Source organism: Pezoporus occidentalis, unplaced genomic scaffold (genome assembly GCF_034315485.1).
Source record: "Pezoporus occidentalis ecotype Australia unplaced genomic scaffold, CSIRO_AGI_Poc_V1 ctg200, whole genome shotgun sequence".
Taxonomy (NCBI): domain Eukaryota; kingdom Metazoa; phylum Chordata; class Aves; order Psittaciformes; family Psittacidae; genus Pezoporus; species Pezoporus occidentalis.
This window is the reverse complement of record NW_026913857.1, coordinates 1,345,806-1,364,184: the sequence shown is the minus strand read 5'-3', so window position 1 is coordinate 1,364,184 and position 18,379 is coordinate 1,345,806. Positions and strand designations below refer to the sequence as shown.

The following is an 18,379-nucleotide window of genomic DNA, read 5'->3' as shown; positions in this document are numbered from 1 at the left end:
ATTTTTCAAATAATTGAAGTGAATTTTGGCAGCCAATTGGATGTTAAATTAAACTAAGTTTGCAGACTTCATGTAAAAAATTGAGAAATCTGGGACCATTAAAAGCAATTCTTCTTAGCTGCATACCTTCATTTCATGGCTGCCACCTTCTCCTTCAGTACATTACAGAAGATCTCACCAAGCAGCGGCCTCACAGTCTTATGAGCTCTTTTTCCTAATGTGAGTCCCCTGGCCAGGCTGCAGAAGTACTGGGGTTTTGTAAATGTTTTAGGAACAAAAAAAGAGTTTGCTGTGTGCCTAATCTCTTTAATTAAAGTCAGAGCTGTCCCCTCAGAAACAAGCACTGGCAGAAGGCCTGACCCCAAGATCCCTGTCAGACTTAGAGATTACAGCAGTTACTGCCCCCAGCTGCCCAGTTCTGGTGGCCCTGGTGTGCCTGCTCCAGTCGCCAGAGTGCAAAGCCCAGCATATTCATCCAAATTTCTTTCTAGTTCAATTCACACTTAGAGGAGCCAGGGAGCAGATGTAATACTCTGCCATCTCTACTGTGGAGGACAAATTGTAGTAGATGGGCAAGGGGACAGCCTGAACTAGCTACAGCTGCCCAAAGACTTCACTAAATACAATTAAGAATCACCTGAGCCTTAAATAAATAGGGGTGGGGGTGGAAAATATTGCCTGCTTGCTGTTTTGCCATCTCTATTAAAGGAATAGCATATATTATGTTAAAGCAAACATCCTGCCCTAAGAAATTAACTAAACTATGCATTTAATTCCCTTCAGGCAAGCCTTGCAACCGTCATCCGTTATCATTTGGCAGAATGGTGATGATATGTACGCTACAGAATGCTCCTGCACAAATTAGAACCCATCTAACTTTTGCATGTATGTATATATATATGCAGCATCATGATCCTCAACAGTTAGGACATTGGCACACAGTAACAAGATCCTTGATGCTGTGATCTGATCCATATGGGCAAATACTTATGCATTATAGGACTGAAAGCTGAAAAAGCTGAAAACACTCAACTCTTCTTAAGAAATTGAATTATTTCACAACACCAGATTTCCATTTAAAATTATTTGGTGGATCAAGTATTTCTCTAGGCATTGTTTCCTAAAGTCCTTTTCATTCCTTTCTCTCCCCCCACCTCCAAAAGACATTTTACAATAAAAACCCTCAGAGGCATGGGGATGAATGATCTCATTGGTAAAAACCAGCATGCAAGGAAGTTGCCAGATTTTGAATGACAGCAATGATTTCCCTTATCACGCACAGATTACCTAGATCCAGCAGCAATTTTGGTACCATCACTATTAAAGATGACGTGGTTTGCATTTGTGGTGAAACGAGTAACGATGCCATCTGGAGCTCCTTCAGGAAATGTATGGATCTGAACAGCGTTGTTCGATACTGCTGTGATAAGTCGTCCATTCTAAAAACAAAATCCATCACAAAATTTGTTGTTTAAAACACATTTATGCCTATGGAGCCAAAACAAATTGCTCTGATGTTCCAAATATTTGGGCAGATTAGCTTTAGTACTCCCAAAAGAGGTCTGACAGTAAAAGTAATAGAAGAAATATTCTTTAACTTTTATTTCTTAAAAAAAAAAAAAAAAAAATACAAACAGGCAAAGTAACCTTAATATTTTATCACCAAGCTAATGAGAATAGGAAAACCATGCTCTTCCTTTCAATCTTGTAGAAACACACTGCTAGATTTAATACTGAAACTCCAGTTGTTTCAGCAGACTTAAAATTCGTTACATTAGCTATATGGCAAGTTACTGCATCAAAACCTTTCCAACATGTATTTTTACTAAAAGAATGCATACTCAGAGTCACTAATGAATTTCAAAGGGAACTGTCTGATCTGCTTCTGATAAATATAAAAGTTGTTCCTTCTACATAGACAAGAAAGCTTTTAGAATCTTGCATCCTATTTAGATTAATATGCTGCTGTATCAGGAGAGGGCACCCTTGCACCGAACTTCTCAGTTAAATGCCACCAGGAAAAGATGAAAAGTTCATGAACTATACTTAGTTCTTCTCAGAAAACACAAGGCAGTTGTTTCTTGAAAATGAATCCAGATTTAAAGAAGTGCAAAACTAATAATTATCCTATACCTGGAAAAAGAATATCTGCTCCCCAAGCGACAATGCTATTCCTCAGTTTTACGTAGCGGGAAGTTTTTGAAATATTAAGGAAATAAATTTTCTTGAGGGATTCTTTTTGCTTGTTTGGGTTCAGGGAGGAGATGATGTTACACTTTTTGATTTCCAGGCTGTCTAAAGTTATAGTAAAAATTCTGAAGATAAATAAAGCAGCAGCCAGTACTAAAAAAACCTAAGAGATGAGATTTATTACCTAGGTTACATCAACACCTCAGATCAGTTCCTCATTTTTGTTAATGAAGAGTAATTTTTGAACTAAGTTTTCCTGAAGTCTCACAATGCATTGTTCATCTCACTGTTTAAAAATAAAAAAAAATCCCTCAAAAGTAAAAGCACTTCACAGTAAAATTAAGAGCACATGATTTTTCCTGCTGATGTCAAAAATTAAAATCAGGATTTCTCTCGTCTATTCATTAATAGTTGTAGCAATTTCTGGCTTTGCCACTGATTTGATAAAAGAACTCACTCAAGTCACCTCACTTGGTTTGTGAAAGAATAAGCAATGCAAAGAAAATAAACAGCAAAATACCCTGAAAATCAATGTGACAGGTACTGCAGAATAGATACTTGAGGTATGTTTAAAGGGATATGACAGAGGTTTCACTTAAGGCAGTAGTTCTGAATAAGGTTTCAAATTACTATATTTACAAATATAATACCTATATGTTAATCGTCATTTATTTCCTCTTTCATCCTTCCCTCCAAAATCCCAAATAACTGAAAAACAATTTTAAAATTCTTCTTTATCACTGCAAAGTTAACCACACAATATCTGAAGAACTGATACTCTGGAATTGTTTTCTTCTTCTACAAGACCTTTCTTCTTCTTAGACCTTCTATTATGAATGTAATATAACAACAATTGTACACAAAGAACATACTATGAGAATTCTCAAGCTAACTACATGAACATGCATAGTGAAAAGAATTATTTTCTATTAAACATTTATATAGATAACATGCCTTGTTATTTGCAAATAATGACTTCTGCAAAACATAGTAAAAGGAACTTCCTTAGTATTGAAAAAAACAGACCAGTCAGTCGGACTGCAGAACTGCCTCTAGTCGGCATACTCACAAACCCTTACAGCTTATGCAAGCAAGAATCCTGTTCTCTTCTGACTCTGAGAATGGTGGGTCAGAGGCATCTTTGGGCTAAATGACAATTTTTAGAATGAAATATCAAACAATTATAAAAAAAAGTATTACCAAAGCATGACCAGACTTTGTGAAAGTAATTTTTTATTAATACAGATTATAATTCCTTTAACCTTAAAACAAGCCCACATAAAACAACCTCTTGGCTCTTTTTCCTAACACTTGATGATCACATCTTACGCTGGGAAAGTTTTTATAACTCATATTGCGAGAAAACACTGAAACTGCCTAAAAAGTTCACTGAATAATTAGCTTAATCCGATGGATTTATTTCTCAGAAACGACATTAAAGTCAGAAATAAGTATAACAATATGAAGGAAGAGGAGGAAAACAAATATTACAGAAGTTTAGTGTAAGGAATAACATTGCTACAATCCTGTATGGTTTAAAATGAATTGTCAGAAGTATTCTTGATTTATATAAAATACTTATTTCAGCTAAAATATTCAAAAAGTCTATAGGCACATTTAATCAAATAAATTTCTATGTATTTCAGAAAATTATATTTTCATACTGCTTTGATATTCTCAGACATAAAAGTACAATATGTTCATATGCTCAGATTTGAATACCTGCTGCTCATTATCACAGAATCATAAAATCAACCAGGTTGGAAAAGACTTTTAAGATCAAGTCCAACCTTCACCCCAGGACTGCCAAATCCACCACTAAACCATGTTACTGAGGGCCTCATTTTTTTTTTAACACTTCCAGGAACAGTGATTCCACCACTTCTCTGGGAAGCCTGTTCTAATACCTGATCACCTCAGTGAAGATATTGTTCCTAATATCCAACCTAAACCTCCCCTGGCATCACTTGTCCCCATTACCTCTCTCCCTATTACTCGCTACAGGTAAGGTAGCCGATCCGCACCTCACTACATCCTCCTTTCAGGTAGTTGTAGAGTGGTAAGATTCCCCCTGAGCCTTCTCTTCTCCAGACTGAATGACCTCAGTTCCCTCAGCTGTTCCTTGCACTTGTACTCCAGACCTTTCACCAGCTCCATTGCCCTTCTCTGGACCCACTCCAGCATCTCAGTGTCTCTCTTGTAGTGAGGGGCCCAGAACCGAACACAGCAGGGTGAAGCCTCACCAGTGCTGAGTACAGGAGGATGATCACTTCCCTGGTCCTGCTGGCTAAGCTATTTCTGATACAGGCCAGGATGCTGTTGGCCTTCTTGGCTGCCTGGGCACAAACTGACTTATGTTCAGTGGCTGTCAATCAGCATCCCCAGGACCTTACATTACTCTGAAGATAAAAGTCTACATATTTAACATACAGCAGACTGAAATGCACTTCATACACTATCGTTCTCGCTTTTTTCTGTATATTATCCCAGTATATGTTTAACATTACCCACACAAGCAGGATCCCTGAGCTTGCAAATCCAACATCTGTACAGTCACACTGTACATCAACACCAGTATGACATAAGTTTGAGTTCTGTAAACAACGATACCTTCAGAGCGCATGAATAGGCCTTTTCTCCTACATTAAAGGACGTCGGATCATCATCATCCAGATTTTCCCAAATCCTAACATCTCCATCACTGCCACAAGTTACAATGCAGCTGTGGAAGGACATGGGATATGTTAAAATTCAGGAATGGACAAGACAGTCACTGTGACTTTCAATCACAAAATGAAAACATTACTAAAATGTTAGGGGGTGAGGGGTTTATATCAAAACACAATTCACACAATGCAATACAGTGAATACTTACATTTATTATGTCTAAGTAACTTATTAAACATGAAGGGAGGGAAAAGTCAGGTCTGGGTAGCATAACACAGTACCACGAGTCTCTGACAACTGCCTAGGCCTGGCACTCATCTGAACTGACCCTTAGATATTACTGGTCAATCCACTTTTTTCCAGAATTTAGAGTGAATTTTTCAAAAGACTTAATTAGTACCAATTTCTCCCAGAACTGGGTATTTAACTGCCTCTTAAGACTTCATAATCAGCTGTAAGGTAAGTTTTCAAAGGTCAGGACAAAACTAAGAGTGTTAATGCTTACTTGAGTGAAGTTTAACAAGCTTAAGATGTAGGCCTGGGCCTACAGAACCCTTAAAAAATAGTAAATATGGAATTCAAGTTTGATGGGGTTAACTTTCACAGTTTTAATGCAGTAAACAGTAACCTGAAGTCACAGGGCAAATATACAGAAGTTTGTGTGGAATTTTTAATCAAAGACATCATGAATCTATAACCAAGACTTGCATTCTTTCAAAAGTTGTTTGCAGTCCCAAATAAAACTAATTAAGCAGCAAAATGTTACAAAGCCAGTGGTAAAGCAGTGACATTGTTCTTCTCAGTTCTGTAATGTCTATACTTTGACAGCAACACAACACTGTGCTGATATTGAGTATACTGATGCTAGAGGGTCCGGCAGTAGTGGACCAGTGGTATCTGGCAGAGATGTCTGCACCCATTTTTATTTGCATTGTAATGGCAAACGAAGCTTTTTGTGGTTTCAATGGATTGTTATTATACTAACTCTTAACAGTAGTTTTTGTACCAAGTCTAATGAACTAAAGAAAGGCATAAGATACTATAGACTTCATAGAATCATAGAATGATAGAATGGTTTGGGTTGAAAGGAGACCTTAAAGCCCCCCTGCCACAGACAGGGCCACCTTCCACTAGACCAAAGCCCATTCCAGCCTTGTCTTGAACACTGCCAGGAATGGGGCAGTCACAGATTCTCTGGGCAACCTGTGCCAGTGCCTCACCACCATCTCAGAGAAGAACTTGTTCCTAATGACTCATCTAAAAAAAAAGCCATTAAATTTTAAAGCCATTCCATCTCGTCCTATCAAAGAACTTAAGCTATACTCAAAAAACTTACCCTTTGAGTTCATTCTGAGAGGGCTTGCTCCCTTGTTTACCTTTTATTTTTAATCAATAAAAAGATAATAGCAAACATTCAGCTCGTATTTATACATTTAAATCTAGCATAGGAATAAAACAAAAAGAAAGCAAGCCCAGTACTGGATTTCTTCACCTATTTTTAATTTCTCAGTGCATATGTGAACATATTTACTCCCACACTACAACGATTTCTGCTAGATTCTAAGAAATCATTTATAAAAGGCACATATAGAGTTTATAAATATACACACATATATATATATGCTAACATTTAAATTATAAATCAATCACTTCAACACTCAGGTCATCAAAATATGTCACATTGCCAGTTCTCAACACAGGCAAAACTCAAAAGGATTTCCCAGACCAAGCCAGGTCATAAACTCATACACAGAAGCAGCTGGTGAACTTCTGGGAAAGCAACAGACAGGAGCAAGAGCATTTCCTCTTCCAGACTACACTTCATCCTGGTTTCTAGGAATTACTGATTTGTTTCTGGAAAGAAGGCAGCTCCAGGGAGACGTTAGAGCAGCCTTCCTTTAGGTACCTAAAGGGACCGACAAGAAATCCGGAGAGGAGCTTCTTACAAGAGCATGTAGTGACAGAACAAGGGGGAATGGCTTTAAACTGACAGAGGGGAGATTTAGATGAGATGTTAGGAAGAAGTTCTTCCCTGTGAGAGTGGTGAGGCACTGGCACAGGCTGCCCAGAGAAAATGTGGCCACCCCACCCCTGGCAGTGTTCAAGGCCAGGTTGGATGGGGCTTGGAGCAACCTGGTCTAGGGGAAGGTGTCCCTGCCCATGGCAGGGGGTTGGAACTGGATGAGCTTTGAGGTGCCTTCCAACCCAAACCGTTCTATGACAATTAGACAGTTACCTCCCAGTGTCATTGAAGCAGACGTCCGTGTGGCCTTCGGTATGGCCGTACCGCATTGGCTTTAGTGCAGATGGCATCTTCACTCTCACCTGTTTATTTAGTAGGATAAAAGACAAATAAAATTAACTGAAAGGAAAAGCTTCGGTCCGAGCCTCAGACAGGGTCAGAGGGACACAGGGCTCGGCCACCAGCTGTCCCCAGCTTGGCCTAAGCGGGTTAGAGCCGGGCACATGTCCGAAACGGGCCTGCACCTCCTTACATCGAAAAGGCCAGGCCGTGGAAACGAACCAAGAAAGAAAAGAGGGGAAAACCGGGTTACGGGGGGGGGGGGGGCGGACCGCCTGCCGGGGCCTGAGCCTCAGGCGGCCCGAGCAGAGCTAGGCCACACTACCCATCGGCCCTGGAAGGGACCCCCTTATCCCCCAGGAGGCCGCAGCTCCCCCAGCTCCGCCCGCCAAGGCAAAGGAAGGCCGGGGCCGCACTACCATCCACTTACCGCCTACAAGCCCGCCACCCGCTTCCAGTGTTCCCGCGCCCGGCACTGCCGCCCGGCCCACCCTGGGGCCGGCCTCTGCTCGTCAGAGCCCGGGGCGGGGCTGCGCTCAGGCGGGGCCGGGGCTGAGGCCGGCCCCGGCCCGCCGGCAGAGAGGGGATGGCGGCGACAAGCGCTGCTTGGGCCGCCTCGCAGAGATTCAGCTCCGGCGGCTGAGGGCACCCGGCGCTGCCACCGCCTCGACCCCGCCGCTGCGAGAGCTCGCACACTGTGGAGGTGTCGGCTGCCTTCTTCCTCCTCCTCGCCCCGGGTCAGGCCGCCCTACCCGGCTGAGAGAACGACTTGGGCGGCGAGCGGCTCCGTCGGGTAGGGCAGCGCAGCGCAGCGCGATCGGCCGCTCCCTCAGGGCGATCGTAAGTCGGGGTCGGGAGGAGCCGGGCGGGCGGCGGCTGAGGCGGTGGCGGTGGCGGCCCGGTCACCGGGTGGGCTCGGTCCCCGCTTTTGCTGTGGAAAACTGCGTGTGGGTGCACACCGGTGTATATATCTTAATATATGAAGTGCATCTGCGTTTACTGTATATGCTTACTTACGTTTAATGGCAGAGCCTCAAGAGGCACAGGGATCGCAAAGAAAGCCTAAATGAGGGGCAGTGTCCTTCATCCCCCCTTAGCTAAAATCCCCATAACAACCAAGTGTTGCAGAGAGGTCGGGGGTGTTCCGGCCCGAGTAAAGGCTGCAGGATCAAACCCATTTGGCAATCGTTATGGTAATTACGGAATTACGCTGTAATTACAGCCATCCCGATGCGTGTGCTAGATGCAGTTGACAGTGGTTGTAGTTAGGCAGGTAGCGACTGCGCTGCAAAAATCATTAAGCTTTCATGCGCTGAAAAATAGGACGAAAACATCGTGGTTTAATTTGATTTATTTCTTGAAGGACAATAAAATGTTAGAGCTCAACACACCTGAAATAAGGATAATAAAAGAAACCAAACCCGAGTTACGTGTTTTCCCTTTATGTAGCTTTAATGATCTGTCCTAGTTTATTCTTATTTCTAAGAAAAATTGCTCCCAGGCAAACCCCTTTTACCTTCAGTTTTGCTCTGCCGCAGTTACCGGTGATTGGGGTGAGCAGAGTAATTTCTATTGGAAATGTGGTTGGGCTCTCTGTGACAGCCACATCGTCGGTACTTTCATGAATGAGTAAGTGACAGCATTACAAAGCAGGCACGCTTCTCTTTAACAGAAAAAAATATGCCCAGATTTCATTATTAAACCTCGTGGCTGCCGTGTAGAGACATGTTTTCCATGGGTGTCTCCTGACATATTTCAGTAAATCGTGATTTCTGGTGAGGATATAGTGTTCTAGCAAAATGATTGGAGTTCAACTGTGTATTAGATGAGTGGGAAGACCGAGCTATTCTTACTGCAGTCTTAATGCAAGCCACTGCCTGGGACAAACGCATGTCAACTGTATTTATTTGTCTTTATTATTTTAATTTGCAGAGACTCTCATGCGAACTGTACCTAAAATATTTTACAATATAAAAGCCGTTTTAAATTCGGTTCTATTTAACAACTAAATTCATTGTTTCAAGGTGCTTCCTGCTGGAATAACTCTCTGGCACGGGAAGACTGGGGGGAGGTTTTTCGGGTGGTGCGGGGATTCCACGGCTATTTGGCCAAGGGACTGCAGGCCTTGTGGTTTGCTCACGTCTGAGGTGGCACGGCATCAAATGCAAAGTTATTCTTTAAATCCGGTCAGGAACTCAACCTGCTGTTGACTTGATTAATAGTTGTAAGTGGCTGCGAGTGGAGCAGCAGGGCGGGAGCCGGGAATCGCGCTGCTCTCCTACTCGGTTTCTGGGTGGAGCGTGAAGTGTTGGTCACGGACCATAAAGCTTTTACTGATACAGTGTTTGAGAGGCTGCTGTGGTCTGGCAGGCTCTGCGTGCGTCTCTCCTTCTGCACATGAGCAGAGTTTCATTAAAGCAGTAGATGCGAGCAGCCCTCACCTTTGGAACCTGCTTCCAGATCACTTCCACCTCCTGGGTATGGGTAAAACAGTGTTGGGGTTAGGTGGGCATGGCCGCATTGCCGCCCTCCTCCTGCAGGTACACAGACCCAGGGCGAATCAAGGGTATTCCAAGGAAGAAATATTGTAGGTTAATTACCACCGGTACCTTTAGACAATCACTTGCTTTCTTGTGTGAGTGTGATTATTGCTTTAATTGGCTGGAAGGGCCTCTGGAGTCAAGCTTAGGTATTTTTGGATGGTATCATAAATCAAAATAAGCATTGTTAAAACTGAAGAAAAATAATTTCAGACAGAGGAATTGAGACTTAATGTTATCCTTAATCAGCTGGGTTTTTTTCCAAAATAAGTCAGTAACAGCTCAACTTCAGTGGGAAGGTCAGGTTTTAAAATGCGGTCTTGTGGCAAAAATCTAATTGGTGAAATTAATGAAAATGGCATATGACTGTTAAGATTTTTTTAAAATAACTTTTATGCGAGTTGAAATTAAAAAGTTCTCCAGTTTACTGTAGCTTGCTCTTCTCTCTCAGGATTTTATTAGCTCTAGAAGAATATCAACTTCTATAACAATTCCAAGTCTGATTTATTGTTCCTTGTGTGAGTCTCCTTGTTTAAATAGAGGCATAATAAAGCAGTGCTTTGGTTTTGTGTGCTTGAACAGAAGACTTTCATAAGACTTCTTTCACTAGAAGGGTCATGCAGCATGGGAGCACCAGAGAGGTGGTGCGACCTCTGTTCTCAGAGGTTTGCAGGACATGGCCAGACCAGGACATGGCTCCCCTGAGCCCACGCTGCCAGCAGTCTGCTTCCAAGCATGAGGGAGGGCTGGAGACACGCCATCATCTGCTGCTTCGTTATACTGAAAGGGAAGTAGTTTAATGAAGACTTGGAGGTACTGGGTAGAGGCAAGGATTCAGTGGCTCATGACACAATTATCTAGTTAAACCAATTCAGTATTTATTGAATAAATTAAAAAAGGAAGGTCTGTCTACACTTATGGCTTTGATTCTCCTATTGGAGTTATTGACTATTTGCTGCTGATTTAATTAGACATATGGTGAGGCTGTAACAGTTGTTGATTGCAGGCTACCTCTGGCTAGGAGGTAAAATTGTTATTGTCTCCAAATAGCTGCTAGATACGGCTTTCAGTTTGGGCTTGAAGTCTTAGTGTTGAGGCATCAGTGCTTGAAAGAAAAAGCATCTTGTGCAGCCATCTGTACCCCCCCCCCCTCCCCCCCGCAGCCTGGCGAGAGACGTGCCTCTGAAGGAGGGAGCTGTGCACGTTTTAAAAACAACAACAAAATCCACCCAGCTCTGCTTGTCCTCAGGAACTGTAAGCTGTGACAGTGCTGGATAACCTTGAACTACAAGCCAGATCCTTTGGCCCGAAATGAACTCTGCTTATCGCTGCACGTTGCTTTATCTTTGCTCTTAGATATAAGAGTTTCAAGCATAAGGCTTTTGTCAAGTCTGCCTGCTTCTGAGATGCCTAAGGTATCCCCACATAGATAAAGGCTTTTGTAGGCAGGAGACTTTTGTAGGCAGGAGACTAATTATATCTACCAAAGGATCTCAAAACAGTGTTGGACTCCTCCATTTAACCTTGCCTGTAGGGAAAAGTACTCTGTGTCTTCCCTCTTTTATCCTGCTCTTTCACTTGCGTTCCAGCCATTAATGGATGTACGGTACACAGCATTTCCCCTGGACGTTTTGAAGTGAAAGGAATAGTTGGTTTAGGTGCATAGCCTTAAGTGGTGATACCGCACTGAATGCTTTGCTGCACTTTGTGCCTTTTTCTTTCGGTCACCCAAATTATGTTTGGTTCCCATTTTACTGGGCCTGTGAATCACGAATTTGAAAGGTTATGAAAGCATGACCCCTTCTTGGAATGCCAAACAGTGGGATCTGGGCACTTAAATACACTCTGACTGATGCGTGTTTCAGAAGGCAGCTTGCCTGTGAACACGAGGACATTTGCAACACATTTGGAAACAGAGGCTTTATCTCCTGACTCACAAGCTGACCATTGACCCATCCTTTACTCTTCCTTCACAAGGTCAAGTCCAAACCTGGTTTTTGTAGGATGACATCTCTTTTTCTTCATATATTCCATGCTCTTTTCACAGGTCTGGTGTTATGTCGGATTAGCAATTACTGCCCTGACAGAATTGGTGCCTCGGTTCCAGCAGCCTTCAAACCCCAGGGAAACAGCTCTCTGTGTTGCTGGCTAATGGGCCATGTCTTACAGCATCACGTGCTGTTTCTCCAGTTTAAGTTTCAGGGTTCAGGTACCACTAATGGCTCATGATAGAAGAAAGGTACAAAGTAGAAGGTGCCTTTATAGTTACGTACAACAACAACAACCCAGGAATGACATGAACACTGAGCTTGCTTCAGTTGCAGACTGAAGTCAGGACATAACAGGCTTTTTGTACAAAACTTCTGGGTTTGTACATTTGGCAGTTTTTAATTAAAAGCCCATATTCTGCTTATTCTTATTCCTTATGTGGACTGAATATGTAGAATGAGATAGTTGAAGATTTTAAAAGCAATTACAGCCTGTCATATCCTAAATTTTAAGTACTTGACTTTGCAATCTCAGTGGTATCTCTCTGTCCAATTAAAAATCCCATATATAGGGAGTTAATGTATTTTACCACAGGATGAATCTAGAATAACTTTTTGTCTTCAGTTACTTCTAATTATCACCAGGGTAAATGAGATTTCTTTGTTTTCCTCTTTTCTAATTGTGGAGAAAATTCAGTGCTCTACTCTAGTTGTTTCTAGAATAAAAATATCAATGTTACAAAAGCAATCCATGAATCTTGGTCAAAATGTTTCGGGTCTCAGATAAATGAGACCTGTCAGCAGGTTTCTCCTATCTGCATTACATCCTGCAGTGTTTTCACTGAAAAGTGGTTTGCAAAATCCTGAGAAAAGAAAAAGAGATCTTTATTTTCAGCTTTGATTTGTAATCACTGGAATATGGATCCCATTCTGTAATTCTGCTTGGTACCAGTGTGGTGCTATTCATCTAGACTGCTTTAATGCCAGCAGGTTTTCAACCTATTTGCAATATTTAACCTCTCTTACCCTCATTCTACATCTGTGCTTCTCCTCCCTTCCCCTTCCTTTTCCTTTCCCCTACAGCTCTCAGGTTTGGGGGTTGAGAATAACGAATGGAATGTCCAAAATTCCTGGGTGGAAGTTACATCTAGGATGCATTTGGCCCACAGAGTGCATGTGAGCCTTTTGGCACAGCAGTTTTATTCTTTTACTGAAAGCAGAGGCTCGAACTCGGGCTGCACAGCCCCGGGGGACAGCAGAGAGGTTGTGTCATGCTGGCTAATCCTGATTGAATGGAGAGAGGAAGTGGATGCCCTTTTCTTTTCCTGCTTAGTATTTACCATTTCAATTAGTTAAAACAAAAAACCTAAACCAAAACATTGAAAAAAAAACCAAACACACAACTAAAACCCCATAGCTAAAAAACCCCTCAGTGGAATAGAGGAGCCCAATGTTGTTTTGGTGAAAAAGCATCATGATACGTGATGGGAAACATTTCTGCATTCTGCCACGCCTCAGGAGAGTATAGCATATATAACATACTGCTATCTATGTAGGTTGGAAAAAATTTGCTCTACTTTCAACTGGATAATCATAAGAGGATTCTTTTTTTTTCAAAGTGCAACATTCTAAAGGAAACCTCTTATCTGTTTGAGAATTCAATATGCTTTTGGAAACAAAAGAGAATGAAGTCAGCAACCGTAGGTTTCAGAGCAACACTGATTTTAATAATGTAAACTTCCTTCTCTAACGAGCAATAAGCAGTTCCATCTTTCACAGCCTTTTAAAATTGCTTTGAGTAAGGTACTGGATTGTTTTAATCCTTTTCAGTATGTAAAGCCCCAGATATTTCAATCCCTTAGGGGCCTGGTATTTTCTAGCTCCATTCGAAAAAGCAGAGGAAAACAGCTTTCAGAAATTGATGAAATCTGTCATTGATATAATTTTTTATTTATTTTTTTTTTTCATCCAGAAAGTGACCCAAAAGTGTCATTTAAGAAACAGATCTCTGGCGTCCCACCCTGTGGATTAGTCGCAAACAGGCATATCATCTAGGTACAGTAGCTCTTTGTACTCTGACCTAGTTGCTTCTGTTCTGGCTTGTTCCTTCTTGAAAGGTTATTTGGAAGAGATACAGAATTTGCTCATTAAACAGCTCAAGAGTATCACTTGCCACATGAAGCCCTTCCGTTTAAAATGGACCCTAGCATAGTAGGGGTGCCAACACGCAAAACTCTCTGCTCTGCTGTGTATTCAGAATGGATATTCTAAAAGCATGTAAGGTGGTTTATTACAAAAGATGTTCTTCCTAAGGGAAGGTTAAGATAGCCCTGTCTGGGATCTGGCTGGTATTTTTGGGGTTACTGGTTAATTCATCTTTATCATATTACTTCCCATTCTTAGCAATCGGTTGTTGCTATTGTCCTGTATACACTTGCATTGGTCTTGTGTTAGCTGTTAAAGCAGCTGTGTTTTCTTTCCCCTTAGGTATTTCCAGAAAGTGCCTCAAAGAAGCTTCTTTATGTAGGAAAACTGTGCAAGAAACGTAGTGTGCTTTCTGGCAACTCATGAAGTAGAGCTGTCAAAATGGCAGAAAATAAGGACAATAATATTAAAAACGCAGATGTGAGACCCAAAAGCAGCAGGAGCAGAAGCGCGGACAGAAAGGATGGTTATGTCTGGAGTGGAAAGAAGCTCTCCTGGTCAAAAAAGAGCGAGCATTGTTCTGATGCTGAAACAGCAAGTGCTGAGGGAAGATCAGGGACTAATTTAAGGAGCCAAGAAAGGAAGTATAGCTGCTCGTCTATAGAGTTGGACCTAGACCGCTCATGTGGTCACAAGTTTTTAGGCCGATCTCTCAAACAGAAGCTGCAAGATGCTGTGGGTCAGTGCTTTCCCATAAAGAATTGTAGCAGTCGGCACACCTCAGGACTGCCATCAAAAAGAAAAATTCATATCAGTGAGTTAATGCTAGATAAGTGTCCTTTCCCTCCGCGCTCGGAGCTAGCTTTTCGGTGGCACTTGATCAAAAGACATACAGCCCCTATAAGTCCAAAAGCAGAAGACTGGTTAATTGCTGATTTATCCCAGCATGAGGAACGGGATGATCAGCTGCGAGATGATGAGATTGCCAACGGGGGAGTGGACTCTCCCTCCCAGTCCGGTGACTTTACGGACAGCAGTTCCTCTAGGGGTGATTCAAGGTATGAGTTGGTTACAGGTAAGGTGGTAAGGAGCAGTAAAGATGAGAGCGATATGGACTCCGATGATGAAGTTGTAACACTGTGCACAAGCTCTAGGAAAAGAAACAAGCCCAAATGGGAAACGGATGATGAGCTGCTACGGATGGAAACACCTCCAAAATACCATACACAGATTGATTATGTCCACTGCCTAGTCCCAGACCTCCTCCAGATCAATAATAACCCCTGCTACTGGGGAGTCATGGATAAATATGCAGCTGAGGCGCTGCTAGAAGGAAAGCCAGAGGGAACATTTTTGTTACGAGATTCTGCCCAAGAAGACTATTTGTTTTCTGTGAGCTTCAGGCGCTACAGTCGTTCCCTCCATGCACGAATAGAACAGTGGAATCACAACTTCAGCTTTGATGCCCATGATCCTTGTGTTTTCCATTCTCCTGATATCACGGGACTCTTAGAGCACTATAAAGATCCAAGTTCCTGTATGTTCTTTGAACCACTTTTATCCACTCCACTGAACAGGACTTTTCCTTTTTCTCTTCAACATATATGTAGAACAGTTATTTGCAACTGTACAACTTATGATGGTATTGATGCACTTCCCATTCCTCCATCGGTGAAGCTGTATCTGAAGGAATATCATTATAAGTCAAAAGTTAGAGTACTCAGGATTGATGTACCAGAGCAGCAAAGCTAGGAAATATTTTTGTGAAAGAATGAGATTGTCTCTAAGCAGACAAATAGTATGTTCAGTCTTTCTTTCTTCTATGGTGTTTTTTTAAATAGCAATTTGATTTATTTCTTTTTCCTTCCTGCAGATTATTTACCACCCGAAGGAGCCTCTGTCTAAGGCTCTTTTATCCAAATGTACTTTGATTCTTCACAGCTCTCTTTTTTAGAAATGGTACTCCTTGTGGGCTTTTGGTACTGTTCCCAGACTAGAGTTTTATGGAATTTCAGGTAGGCTTTCTGGTATTTCTATAGGTAGGTAGTCTTTAGATCTTAAAAAAAACCCTAAAAATCAGTTTTGAACTTGATCTGTCTTTTTTATTGTAATTTACATGTGTTGCTGACATGTTTGAAATAATGCACTGTTAACTAAAGATTGACTCATTTGTATTTTCTGCATTTCTTTTAAAATGAGTGCTCTACCCTCTGTGTGCGTGTCTGTCTGTCCATCCATAGCTAATACAGCAAATTCATCAGTCTATTTCTAACATGACTATTCCAAGCAAAATGAAGTTTGAAAGAGGATATGATCTTTCTATAAATATATCAGGGGACTAAACACCAGGGAGAGGGAAAAAGAATTCAAGTTAAGGACAACACTCAGTACAGGAACAAACTTGTATAAACTGGTTGTGAAAAGATTTTGCTTGGAAAAGAAAAAGCTTGTCCCCATCAGAGCAATGCAGTTCTGGAACAGCTTTTCATTTTGTATAATAGCAGTAAAAAGCAAACTACTCGTAAATTGGGATTTGATCAGTGTCTGGAAGGGATAATGGTACAGTTACTAATGATACATGGGGCTTGGACTTGGTAACTGTTTCTGTGTTACTCTTTCATTAGAAATACCCAGTTTTCACTAAAAGAGCTGCTGCTTCTTATATGCTAAAGCACAGAGGGAGGGAATGAAGATATTTCCTTAAAAATCTGCATATTAAACTATCTGATCTTGCATGGTTGATCCTAAGGTGAAGATCAATAACTTTTCTCCTTTGTCAGTAGGAGAGTTGGTATTTTAATAAGTATAGTTAAAAAAAGTCTGGAGATTTTTCTTGCAACGTGAAGCATTTGGTCGAATGGCCTCCTGCCAAATTCCATGTACGGGAAAACCATGCATGGATAATGCTTCTAAAAGCATTACTTACATTACATGGATAGGAAGATCTGCTGCTGAATTACTGGTGAAATCCCACCGAGACTCAGTGGATCTGTGTTCAGGCAAGAAACTATTGCTTTCCAGGCTGGCCTCGAGGCAGAGGCACAGCTCCAGGAGGTGCAGGAGCAACCTGTAATTCTGTTGTATCCATCTGTATGTGCTTCAATTTCTATCTGAATCTTTTAATTTCACCTTGTACAGAATCCGACAGGTTTGTAGACATCAAATCTGTCCTTCAGGCTGGGTACTCTGGAGTTAGCAAAGATTTGGCACGCAACTCCACCTGCCACCTGTCTTGTCCCCTCCCTGAGCAAAGAAAACCTTTTCCACTGAACTGCTGTCACTGTGATGATGTAAACACATTTCTAGGGACATCTGCTTAGAGACCAGCCTGTTTGTTTTCACGTGTTTTAAATAGGTTTTGAACCAAAGTCTCCAGGGAGAAAATGCTAACACATCAATCTATGGCATCACACATGGATGGATATGCTACAGGACAAACTCTCAGCTGCTATAAATCAGCGTGGCTTTATTGATACACTTATACCAGCTGAGATTCTCCCTCCTCCATATGCAAATGTAATAGCATGACTGATGTCAGAAAAATTACCCTTTTTTTCTGTCATCTTTTCCTTGCGCTGCTTCCATTCAAGTGACATTGCCTTTTGCATAAGCTGTGTTTTATCAAGGCCAGCTTCATACTAGTAAATCCCTTTTTCCCCCCTATCACTACCATTTTCCAAATACAAACTGAGTGAGCAGGAGGGTTCATCTCCGCTCTGTTCTTTTCCACAGCACCCATCATGGTGCCGTGGTGGGCTGTGGTTTGCCACGGCTGCAGTGCAAAGTCCAAGTCTTGACTTTGCAGAGTGACATCAGAGATATTTGCAATCTGCTTCACTAGAATTCTCTTTCAGAAACTCTTAATTAGGGCAAAACACTCATCGTTTTAGAGAGAGATTAGCATTATTATTTCAAGAACACAAAAAATAGATTTTGAGCAAAAGTCATACTTGAAAGTTAGCAAAGGCCACCACCTCTTTCAAAACCAGCAGATTTTGTCCCTTAAAAATGAAAGGCCATTAAGCAACCTTTTTTGGGGGTATAGTTCCCTGATGCACTGTGTTTTCAGTGTCATAGGCAGCCTACATTGTTTTGACATTAGTCGATGCATCACTTACCCAAAAACTTCTTGAGCACTCCAAATTTAGGAGACCTATATAATACAGCAGTTGGGGGAAGAAGGTGTGGTGCATAAAAATAGTGCCTTTGGACTGTGGGCCAGTTAACTGCGTTTATTTAGAGGAAATCAGATGTAGAAAATACTGACAAATGAGCTTTTGTGGAAATTCACCCCATTCTTTCCTGTTTTATTTGTCCAGATCATACCTGTGTGACATTTGTACCTAATGCCATTGAGTTGTGTATACATGTGCAGTCTGAGAAAGATCTGTTTCATGAAGTATGCATTTTTTTATGAAAGAACTCAAAAGATCTATTTTGCTTAAATCCAAGTGCCCTTTTATCTTTTTTCTCTCTTTTTTCTTTTTCTTTTCCTAAGACTTGTAGAAATTAATTGATTTTACAGTATGCCAAAAATTGTGGCCCTA

General features: G+C 41.5%; 2 protein-coding genes across 5 annotated transcripts in view; one reads left to right on the top strand and one right to left on the bottom strand.

Annotated features, from left to right (window-relative positions):
• WDHD1 (WD repeat and HMG-box DNA binding protein 1) overlaps positions 1 to 7,694 on the bottom strand; it is a 32,342-nt gene extending 24,648 nt beyond the window's left edge. For both annotated transcript variants that reach the window (XM_062618461.1, XM_062618462.1), the window contains exons 1-4: positions 7,586 to 7,694; positions 7,094 to 7,177; positions 4,801 to 4,912; positions 1,288 to 1,439 (exon numbers count right to left, since the gene is read on the bottom strand). In XM_062618461.1, coding sequence (XP_062474445.1) covers positions 1,288 to 1,439; positions 4,801 to 4,912; positions 7,094 to 7,170 — 341 coding nt within the window. In that variant the 5' untranslated portion in view covers positions 7,171 to 7,177; positions 7,586 to 7,694. The remainder of the gene's footprint in view (positions 1 to 1,287; positions 1,440 to 4,800; positions 4,913 to 7,093; positions 7,178 to 7,585) is intronic.
• A 3-nt stretch (positions 7,695 to 7,697) lies between these two features.
• Positions 7,698 to 16,043, top strand: SOCS4 (suppressor of cytokine signaling 4). 3 transcript variants are annotated; one of them, XM_062618468.1, is made up of 3 exons: positions 7,698 to 7,999; positions 13,660 to 13,742; positions 14,175 to 16,043. In XM_062618468.1, exon 3 carries the CDS (start codon positions 14,274 to 14,276, stop codon positions 15,582 to 15,584), a length of 1,311 nt encoding a protein of 436 aa, XP_062474452.1. In that variant the 5' UTR covers positions 7,698 to 7,999; positions 13,660 to 13,742; positions 14,175 to 14,273; the 3' UTR covers positions 15,585 to 16,043. The 3 variants fall into 3 exon arrangements, with proteins under 3 accessions (XP_062474452.1, XP_062474454.1, XP_062474453.1); XM_062618470.1 differs by lacking the exon at positions 13,660 to 13,742 and having other exon boundaries at positions 7,698 to 7,896; XM_062618469.1 differs by lacking the exon at positions 13,660 to 13,742.
• The last annotated feature ends 2,336 nt before the right edge of the window (positions 16,044 to 18,379 follow it).